This window comes from Cotesia glomerata, linkage group LG1 (genome assembly GCF_020080835.1).
Source record: "Cotesia glomerata isolate CgM1 linkage group LG1, MPM_Cglom_v2.3, whole genome shotgun sequence".
Taxonomy (NCBI): Eukaryota; Metazoa; Arthropoda; class Insecta; order Hymenoptera; family Braconidae; genus Cotesia; species Cotesia glomerata.
In genome coordinates, this window is record NC_058158.1 from 24329761 (window position 1) to 24340715 (window position 10955).

The following is a 10955-nucleotide window of genomic DNA, read 5'->3' on the forward strand; positions in this document are numbered from 1 at the left end:
AAATGCACGTCGATGAGATTATTATTAGTTTTAAAACAATTCCCACCTACTATTAAAAAAAAATACGCATCGTTTATAATACAAGCAGCTCTCCAGTGATTCTATTTCTGGACAGCTTGAAAACTGATTTCAGTGTATTTTTTACTTTAGTATCAGTAAGAATTCATACAGGGTCTACGTTGAGAAGAGATTTTTTTTCATTCCGAACATATTACGTTGTAGTAAATGAAATTGTGGTTCTTTTAGTTACTTTTTGATGAAAAATTTTTTTATTACTTTCACCACAATTAAAAAAAATTAAAAATCAAAGATATGTTTTAATTTTCAACTTTAAATATATATTATATTTTATTTAGGTTTGCATTTAAATAATAAAACGGGTCAACTATAATTTAGTTATCATGGATTTACGAAGAATGTCTAATTGGAACGTCTTAAATGTTGAAGCTGCGCTTCAACAATTGAATTATCAAGAGAAAGAGAATGATGGATTTGTAATAATTGTACCTCGCAGTACCACGGTAAGAACTACTAACGATCAATATGTTTATGAATTACAATAATATTTCACAAATTACCAATAAAATCGGCTACAATATAATTTACATTTAAATAATTAAGTCTATGCTTAATTTGAAAAAAGATTTTTTTTAATCATTTAAAACATTTAATATTTCTCACCATTAAAAAATTTTTTAACAGAAGTAAAAATTGGAAGCGAACTTAAAGTTAGAAAACTTTATATTAAAGTAATTTTTTTTTTCACAAAATACGGTACTAATCAATGCTTCAGAAAATGTCGATGGAGACGTCCCATTCTGGATTCTTGCCAGAAACGTATTTATAACTAATTAGAAACAAGTCAGTTGCAAACATAGTTAGTTAACAATTGGTCAATCAACTCAAAGAATAAAGGAAATATTATTAATAAAATTTCATAAGATCATTTCCATTTTTATAATTAAAGCGAATAAAGACGTACACTTTTATACGCACTTCATTTTTTATTTCATAATTAATTATTGCTATTTTTTTTTTTTTTACGTTTTTATATTAATTAATGTATATATGATAGACAAGTAATTATAAATAGATAAAACAAATTATACTGGATTTACTCATTGAAACAACATAGATAAAAAATACTTAATGTGATGGTGTTACATAGAGTTTCAAGATTTAAAAATAAGTCATCCAGGTCCACAGTATAGAATACTATATTTTAACATAAGTGAAAACTAAAATTCATCATATATTTTTCCATCAGCTACATGGAAAAGTAAATGGATATTAAAAAAGATAGTGCTTTAAAAGTTGATTTTCAAATACTGTAAATTGATTTTGACATCAAATCAACATTTTTTTATAATACATATTACAAGTACTTTATAAAAATTACAAACAAAAATTATAAAATTATTAAGTGATTAGTTTAATATTATATGACTGTTACTGTCATCTTTTCTGTTAACCATGATGAGCGTTTGGAACCAATTGAATGTAGAACATGCTACTTCCGCAATATCAAGGGATGATCTTAGAATTAGTACTCGCAGAAGAACTTTGGCGGTAATTTTTTTTTCATTAATGGTGTTACTATTTTTAAATTCCCTGCATGTTTTAGTGAGAAGTTTTTTATTAAATACCTTTTCATTAAACGTCTGTTAAATTAGACAGGCAAGATTATTATAACAAACAAATCCAAATTAGCAAAATCGCTAATACTTTAGCTTATAATTTAGTGCTACAAAATAAAATTTGATGCTATATAAGATGAGCAAATTATTCGCCAAAATAAGAGCGATTCTGCTGATTTGGCCATGCTAGCTTAACAGATGTTATTCATTATTCCATTTATAATTAATCCATTCACCAAGATGTCTCGTAGTAAAATTGGTATGATTCACAATTTTGGCATCAAGATATCTCTAAGCTATATGACTAGGACATAATTTATTAAGCTTAATATTGTAATGTGTTGCAAAAACTGTAACAGAAAATTTTATTTTCATATTAAAATATATTCCGAAATTGACTTTGGTTTTATATTATAAGGCCTATAGTAAATTAAAACAATCCAAAGAGCCAACAATTTTAGTAACGAAAAAATTTTATTCTGATGCGATGTCATATTTTTCCATCAATACTAAGAAAAAAAGTTTTGTTTTCATTTTACGTAAAGTTTTCTTAGTGGTTATTAATTAAATTCTTTTTTTATCATAATTTTAATGTCATTAGTCGTAATATTAATTATATTGAATTATTCGACCCCGCATTGCAACAAGACCGAATTCAAGGTAAGCCCGACGTCATCACAACAAAGATAGGACGAAAAATTGATGAGTTTTACTGAAAAATAAAATAGTACGATGATGTGAATTTTAAGTGCACCTAGATAAATCCCGTTGAGGTTTAAAATTAATTTTAACCAACGTCTTTGTATATATTTAGTACTCACGCTTGCGCAATTAGATAGAAACTTGTCGGATTCCTTCGAATATTGCAGCGGGTGCACGTTCCCTTGACTTGTCTAGTGTTTGTCCATTCAGTTATTATATTTTTTAATTTTAATTTTTTTTAATTTATTTAATTTATTCTTAATTTTACTTCATAAACTGATAAAATAATATACATGAAAAAATGGATTTGGGAGGAGTTGATGTTTGGGGACAAATTGCTTTGGAGACATCGCAGATGTATGTTGAAGAAGGTGGTGTCATTAAAAGTAGATTTGCAAGTACTGTAAGTTCAATGAGATCTAATTCAATCAATTTCAAATATCATTATAAAATATTTAGAATACATTTAGAAATCTGCATTGATTTATGTTAATAATATCTGATGAAAATTAATTTTAATACTTTTGAAACATTTCAGACGATTGAAAAATTACCTGATAAAGTAATTCTCAATATCTTTGCGTACCTGTCTCACCGTGAAATTTGTCGATTAGCTCGTGTTTGTAAACGTTGGCGACAAATAGCTTATGATACAAGATTATGGAAACATGTTTCTTTAAGGCCTGAGATCAGTGGACTTCATGTTAATTCACTTGAAATGCTTCTACAACTTATAAGGTATGAATAAAAAAATATCTATATTTGAAAGAAGAAATGAAAGGAATATATCAGTTAAATTTTTTTTTTTAATTTTAATTATTCATTAAATTTTTTTTGCTTTTCTCATATATATTAATTGAAAGTATGAACATTTTTTATAATTAATTTTATCAAATAAATATTTTGTGATTACAGCGTGCGATTTGGACCTTCATTGAGATACATTGAATTGCCAATTGAACTTATTACTCATACAGTACTACACGAACTAGCTAACAAGTGTCCAAATTTGACTGCCATGCTTCTGGACTTTTCAACAGCGATGCAACTGCATGATTTTTCTGAAATGCAAGCATTTCCAACCAAACTTAAGTATATGTGTATTTGTTTATCTGAAGTTATTTTCATGGAAGGTTTCATGAGAAAAATTTACAATTTTATCAATGGTCTTGAAATTCTTCATTTAATTGGTAATAATGATAGATTAATAGCAAAATAAATTGATTGATAACATGAAAATTGAAAATAAAAAATTCTTATTTATCTAGGAACTTATGAAAAAATTGAGGAAGAAGAAGAAGAAATTTATGAAGTAATAAATGTTCATAAATTGAAATCAGCGACTCCCAATCTTCGTGTAATAAATCTATACGGAATAAATTTCGTAGATGATTCACACATTGATGCATTCTCATCCAATTGTATACAACTTGAATGCTTGGCAGTAAATTTTTGTTCAAAAGTTACTGGATCGACGATGAAGACATTATTTCAAAGAAGTAGAAGATTAAAATGTCTTCTTATGCAGGGAACTAGTAAGAACTGTTATACATCAGTTAAAACAACAATTCTAAACATTTAAATACAATCATTAAGGACTTAGAGGTATAATTTTCAGACCTTCAAAGCGAATACGTCATGCAAGTTGAGTGGGAAAAATCGAGTATCCAAGAATTAGATATTACTGCCACAGATTTGTCAACTGAATGTTTGATCGATATGTTAACTAGGATTCCTGGTTTAAGATTTTTAAGTGCTGGGCAACTAAATGGTCTTAATGACAGCGTTCTCAAAGCTTGGGCTGACATTGGCAATCCAAGAAATTTAATAGCAGTCGATCTTGACAGATCTGACAATCTTACTGATGATGCTCTACACAAATTCCTTTCACGATATGGCCATCAGTTATGGGGCATTTCGTTATCTGGTATGCCACATATAACTGATCAATTGTGGCAAAGCGTATTACCAATACTCACAAATGCTAAGTAAGTTTTATTTAATTAAGTGTGTATACTTTTTATTCAATTTTTAAATATTACTGTTTATAGGATTCTTGTTATGGGAACACAAGAAAGACTCGGAGTTAATATTCACGTAGATCAGTTGATGGATGGTATTGCAAATAATTGTCCAAATTTGGAAAGATTGGAATTACGTTGGGACCCTGAGAATCTTCGTTTTTCAGATAAAAGCCAAAAAGCTATTGACGTTTTACGTGTAAAATGCATTAAACTCAAATGTCTGGTCCTCAGGTAAAATTATATACAACAATATCAATTAAATACATTGATATATAATTAATTACATTGATTATAATTACAATTATAAATATAATTATCTTAGCATTTTATTTATTAATTGTAGTGATGGAAGATACTACGAAGTAGTAAAAGCAAACTTTGAGCGTGCAGACAGAACTACTGTTGTTCGTACGACAACATGCTCCAGAGTTACTAACTACTACCTGTTGCAGAATTATAAAGACTTGATCTTTAATTGATTTAAGTTTTTTTAATACTTTATATTTTTTTGCTTTAAAATAATTTTTGCTTATATATGTTATAACAGCTATTAAAAATTTGAAAATTATTTTTCTGATAACAATTCTCAGTTATTATAAAAATTTTTCTGGAAATCAAAAATAAAAAAATATATATTTCAATAATTTACTATCTATTATTTTAATGAAATATTTTTTAATATTATTGTATTTTTATACTACTTATTCCTGGACATTTACATATTATGTACATATGTGGGGTGTATCAAGAAAGCGCAAGCGCGCTTTTTGTCTCATATTATCAAGTACGAATAGGGTTGTGTTCCTGGGCATATATACTGCCTGAAAGATTGACACAAATCGTCACGCGAGTAATGTTATCGATTGTATGGTAATTTATTCATGTAAAACGATGGAGAAAGTCTTTGTTGAGTGGTCGTTTCAGACAGTACAGTTTTATATTGCGTTGAGTGCACAACGTTTAAAATAATTTAAACCCATACAAGTTTTTACCCGTTTAAATGAACGAATTAGATGACGATTTAATAGAAAAACGACTGAAAGTCGTTTTAGTAGGAGATTCTGGTGCCGGCAAAGTAAGTTAAATTATTTTATTTTGTTTCGATTACGCGACAACAATTACATTAATAATTAAATAACTAAGCGATATAATAACAGTAGTAAATGTTGCTAAAAAATATAAAGAATTAAAATTATAGATTTTATTGTTCAGACAAGTATAGCAACAAGGTTTTGCAATGATGAATTTACAAGACAATACAGTCCAACAGCTGGAATTGATTTTTTTATGAAAAATCTTTCTTTGGGTCCATATAAAAATGTTAATATTTTTGTATGGGATGTTGGTGGATTATCATTACGAGGAGCTATGTTGGACAAATACGTTTATTGTGCAGAGGTAATTAAATTATATTTATTAATATTTTATTATGACATTTCTACGATTTATTACCAATAATATCATTAAAAATAATAACTTAAATCATTTATTTTAGATTATCCTATTAGTTTACGATGTTACCAATAGTTCAAGTTTTGAAATTCTTGATGAATGGATTGCTGTCATAAATGAAATAAATGATAAACAAAAAGAAAATAAACCATTAATGGTAATTATTGGAAACAAATGTGATATGGATCATCAAAGAACTGTCAAACGAGATAAATCACATCGATATGCAGCAGAAAAAGGTTTTATTTATTATGACATGTCTGCACGAACTGGTGAAGCGGTAATTATTTTTTATTATTTTTATTACTACCTTTTATTAGCTTATTTACTTTGATTAATGATAAATATTCGTTTCTCAGGTAGCTTTAACGATAGCAAATCTTGCTGCTAAAGTACTCGGTGTACAATTGACGAGAGTGGACCAAGATTTTCATAAACCAATTATTACAGCCGAAATCGGAGACACTGTTGATATGCCAACGATACAAAGAATTGTCAAAAGACATCCTACTAAGAAATCCATCTTGAATAACAACTATCCAACTCTTCCACTATCCAAATCAACAGTATGCTCATTACAATAATACATATGGTGTATTTACGTATATATATAGTTTCACAGTACCTTGTAAATTTTATAATTAATTATTTTAGCAAATTTTTTATGTGTGTAAATGTAAGGAAAAAAAATTATTTATGCAAATATATTAAATTTATTAAAAAATTTCGCATGAAAAAACGAAAGATGTATTGTAATTAATTAAAAAATTTTCAATTGAATTTTATAATAATAGTAAAGTGTAATTGATAAGAATATCTTGCAGTTATTGTTCTGATTTTTTATTTTCTAGAAAAGTAAGTAAAAATTAGCTGTTAAAAAAATGACTAGTTTTTAATGAAATTAGATTATAATTCGCATTTGATTGTTTAAACTTTATTATTGATTTGAAGCTTATTTAGTAAAACCGTTTAATTAACGTAAATTCTAAAGAAATTAAAAAAAAAAAAAAAACATTTTTCTTCATTGAAAATTAAAAAAAAACTAATTATAATAAGCAGAGTAAATTCTAAATTCTGTAAAAAATTGAAATAAGTAACCGATAACACATCGCCATCTATTATTAAACCTTAAGACCGTGTTTTCTATCATCTGAAAGAGGTTGACGCATTCCCTAGCAATTGGTTGAATAACATTTCATTTTGACCAATAGAATTAGTTGCTTTGAGGATTAAAACTTCAGTTACACTTGAGAAATCTCCCTAAATTTTCATTATTTATTATTATTTACTTTTAAATTTATAAAAATATGGCGGCGTCGTTGGTGAGAGCATGCTTTAAATCATAGTAGGTATTTATGTAATCATTTACTCATAATTAAACAACTTCAGTGTCACTGTTTCTACAATAATCAATTTCCAACAATCGGGTAACTTTTATGCCCTTTGAACTGAAATTATTTTTTAATTTTCAATTCATAACCTAAGCTTTTGTCTAATAGTAATTTATTTGATATTTATACACAACGTTTGTAGTTAATATTTTCTCAACAGTCCATCGACAAGACTTTTGTCTGAGATTATTAAGAATGCCGATCGTTATGGAGATGCAAATAAATTTATTTATGTTAAAACATGCATTGAATGCAATTGCTATCATACAACACCAGCGTTTTTTAAAAGAAGGAAAACTCGAGAAGAAAAGGTAAATAAACATTTGAAAAAAAAAAAAAACTACTACTACTACTACTACTAAGAAGTATTAAATTATTAATTTCTATTCATGCAGGCACAAGGATTTACTCCAAAACCAAAGGCTACAATTAAACTGCCAGTTATTAATGTTTGGAAGAATATGACAGTAAGAGAATTATCTGAGTCTACTGGAAGATCAGTAAACGATGTTTTAGAAGCTATTTCTTACTTTGATGCTCAAAGATACAATAAAAATACTATTATTGAGGATAAACGAATCATATTTGGAGCAGTAGCTAAATTAGGAGCTAAATATAAAATCGTTCCTTCACCTCATGAAGAGAAACAAGAAAGTAAGGATTGTGATGCCGTCAAAAGGTAAATTAAACGTGATAAAGTTTTTTCACAAAAGAGCCGATCCCAGCTGTTGCAGCTTCGTGAATTTCTGCTAAACATAGAAAAATTTAAGAAAAAACTGCTACTTGATAGATTATTTAATTATCTATTTTCTAGCAAAGCGTTTTTTACGAAATTTTGATTTGTTTAAAGAAAAATTAATGAATCTGCAATAGTTTTGCTATTAGTGAGTGCAATAAAGATAGTACGGTTTCTCTCGATAATTGCAAGGAGAAAAAAAGATGGGACCCATCCTTAAGAGCTTAATGGCAGCAGTGTTTTCTAGAATATTAATAATCATTTTATTGTAGACCACCCCCAGATCCATCAATATGCATTAAAAGGCATCCAGTTGTAACAGTAATGGGCCATGTAGATCATGGCAAAACAACGTTATTAGATTCGTTACGACATACATCAGTAGTAAGCTCAGAATTTGGTGGAATAACTCAACATATAGGAGCTTTTAACGGTATATTATTACTATCATTATTTGTGTGTTTATCTATTAAATTTTGTTTAAATTTACAGTAACATTAGATACTGGGGAAAAAATAACTTTTCTTGATACACCTGGCCATGCTGCATTTAGTGCTATGCGAGCTAGAGGTGCCCAAGCCACAGACATTGTTGTCCTCGTTGTAGCAGCAGATGATGGTGTTATGGAACAAACAATTCAAAGTATAAAAATGGCAAAAGAAGCTCAAGTGCCAATCATTGTTGCTATTAATAAAATTGATAAACCAGAAGCAGATATTGTAGGTAACGTTTTTACTATAATATTACCATTTTTTATGATAGCTTTTAGAATGATAATTTTATCTTTTTCTACATTATATCTAGAAAAGAACCCAGAATATGTTGGCTCAGCAAGGTATCCAAGTGGAAGCTCTTGGTGGTGAGGTACCGAGCGTCAATATTTCAGCATTAAAAGGATTAAATTTGAAAGATCTGGTTGAAACGATAGTTGCACAAGCAGAAATTATGGATTTAAAAGGTGACCCAAAGGGACCTGTTGAAGGTGTTGTTATCGAAGTTTCTACCGAAGTGGGTCGAGGTAAACTTGCTACTGCACTTATTCAACGTGGTACTTTACGAAAGGGAACTGTTCTTGGTAAAAAATAAGTCAACTTAATTTAATTCATTTAGAAAATAATATTTTATTTAGTGTTAATAATTTAATTTAAAGTTTGTGGACTTGCGTGGGCTAAAGTAAGAGCAATGTTCGATCATGCAGCTAATCCTGTTTCGGAAGCTAAATTATCCGATGCAGTTCAGATAATTGGGTGGCGAGAATTGCCATCAGTTGGCGAAGAAATTATTGAAGTTGAAGATGAACAAAGAGTTCATCTTGTTCTAAGATTTAGGAAAACTTTAGAGGATAAATTTAAAGCTGTTGAAGCACTGGAAGTTATAAAACAAAGACAGGCGGAGCATGAAAAAGTATGTAAAATTCAATATTATATAATGTTTTAAAAATTTTAATTTCTTATACTCTATAAATTATTATTTGAATTCAATTAATTTTCATAGGTATATAAAGTTCAGCTGCAGGAAAGAAGAGCCTTAGGAAGGTACAGGAAAAGCAGAGAACCTGGTCCGAGAAAAAAAGAAATACAGGATGACGATGGCATCCCAAGATTAAACGTTTTAGTAAAAGGTGATGTCGTTGGTTCCGTTGAAGCTATATTGGATGTTTTTGATACGTATGGAGATGAAAATCGATGTCATCTAGATGTTGTTCATTATGGTATTGGCCCAGTATCCGAAGATGATGTCGAACTAGCTAAAGCTTTTGATGGTAAAATTTGCATTATATTTATATTATTTTTTACTTGTGTAAGTAATTTATTTATATTCATTTTCAATTTAGCTATCATTTATACTTTCAATGTTAATGCTCCAAAGAAAATTGAAGAACTTGCTAAAAAATTTAAGATACCTATTCATTCCTATAAAGTTATCTACAAACTTATAGATGACATTAAGAATGAAATATGTAAAAAATTGCCGCCAGACCAGGTTGAAGAAAAATTGGGTAAGATAATAAGTTTTCTAAATAAAAATACATAACTTAAAACAAAACAATAAAAAACAACCATTAGATGTCAAATTAAGTAAATTAAACAATTTTTTTGAAGGTGAAGCTAATGTCTTGCAACATTTCGAAATAACGGAAAGAAAGAAAAAAGTGAATGTTGCTGGATGCCGTTGTACTGATGGAATCCTTAAGAAAGATGCACATTTCAGAATTATAAGAAATCGTGAACAAATTTATGAAGGTAAGAGTAGTTATTATTATTTAAAATAATAGCTTAATCAATACAAAATTTTTGTATAATGTAAAAAGATAATATTTTTTATTATTATTTGATAGGCAAAGTAAAAGAAATCAGGCATTTGAAAAGTGAAGTTAACAGTATCAAATCAGGAGTCGAATGCGGTTTGAGATTTGAAAATCCAGATGTTGTTGTGGAACCGGGTGATACAGTTATTTGCTATGTAATTCATGAAGTATCACCAAGTGTTAATTGGGATCCTGGTTTTTAATTTGTTTATTTAATTTATAATTTTTTTAGAAATGGAAAATAAAAAAAAATTTAGTACAAAATAATTTTGTTATTAAAAAAGTATACAAATTAATTTTTTTGGTCCTTTTAAAATTTAATCATCGGTAGACTTTTTACTAGAAGATAAATTAAGCTGAACAAGTCTGAAATTTATTATCGTAAAGTGCTTTTATAAGTTGGACAATTCTAAGTCTGTTAACAAAGTATTATTAACATTAAGGCACAGAAATCTATTGACCGATGAATTTAAATAGCTTGGATAAATCTAATTCTACTGATTGAAGTTCTTTTGCACCTAGAGCATGTCTAAATATACTCTATTAATTTTTATTGTTAAAGCATGTGAACTGTTTATTCCAAGCAATTTTGTAATTGAAATTCATTATTGTATTTAAAATATGTGTATTGTTCCTTCTAATTATTATTTTCAACTTTTCGAATGTAAATATTCTTAATTAAAATTTTATGTTAGAATTGTTTAC

The 10955-nt window shown here is 28.1% G+C and overlaps 3 protein-coding genes across 9 annotated transcripts; all 3 read left to right on the plus strand.

Moving 5' to 3' along the window:
* Window positions 1-158: 158 nt before the first annotated feature.
* On the plus strand, window positions 159-4907 carry LOC123268966 (F-box/LRR-repeat protein 2). Of its 5 annotated transcripts, none has more exons than XM_044734436.1 (7): window positions 159-521; window positions 2878-3077; window positions 3255-3529; window positions 3608-3874; window positions 3958-4327; window positions 4391-4594; window positions 4686-4907. In XM_044734436.1, the coding sequence occupies exons 1-7, from the start codon at window positions 402-404 to the stop codon at window positions 4840-4842; spliced, it is 1593 nt and encodes a 530-aa protein (XP_044590371.1). In that variant the 5' UTR covers window positions 159-401; the 3' UTR covers window positions 4843-4907. The 5 variants fall into 5 exon arrangements, with proteins under 5 accessions (XP_044590371.1, XP_044590388.1, XP_044590395.1 ...); XM_044734453.1 differs by having other exon boundaries at window positions 163-521; window positions 4707-4907; XM_044734460.1 differs by lacking the exon at window positions 159-521 and adding an exon at window positions 1380-1569.
* A 255-nt stretch (window positions 4908-5162) lies between these two features.
* LOC123260609 (ras-related protein Rab-28-like) lies at window positions 5163-6512 on the plus strand. The gene is made up of 4 exons (XM_044721819.1): window positions 5163-5438; window positions 5576-5761; window positions 5859-6095; window positions 6175-6512. Exons 1-4 carry the CDS (start codon window positions 5364-5366, stop codon window positions 6397-6399), a joined length of 723 nt encoding a protein of 240 aa, XP_044577754.1. The 5' UTR covers window positions 5163-5363; the 3' UTR covers window positions 6400-6512.
* Window positions 6513-7026: 514 nt separating this feature from the next.
* LOC123258401 (translation initiation factor IF-2, mitochondrial) lies at window positions 7027-10951 on the plus strand. 3 transcript variants are annotated; one of them, XM_044729811.1, is made up of 11 exons: window positions 7027-7160; window positions 7367-7522; window positions 7610-7885; window positions 8215-8375; window positions 8435-8661; window positions 8747-9017; window positions 9093-9346; window positions 9437-9704; window positions 9777-9941; window positions 10045-10185; window positions 10281-10951. In XM_044729811.1, the coding sequence occupies exons 1-11, from the start codon at window positions 7123-7125 to the stop codon at window positions 10451-10453; spliced, it is 2130 nt and encodes a 709-aa protein (XP_044585746.1). In that variant the 5' UTR covers window positions 7027-7122; the 3' UTR covers window positions 10454-10951. The 3 variants fall into 3 exon arrangements, with proteins under 3 accessions (XP_044585746.1, XP_044578142.1, XP_044593121.1); XM_044722207.1 differs by having other exon boundaries at window positions 7367-7517; window positions 7602-7885; XM_044737186.1 differs by having other exon boundaries at window positions 7083-7164; window positions 7367-7517; window positions 7602-7885.
* Window positions 10952-10955: the final 4 nt, after the last annotated feature.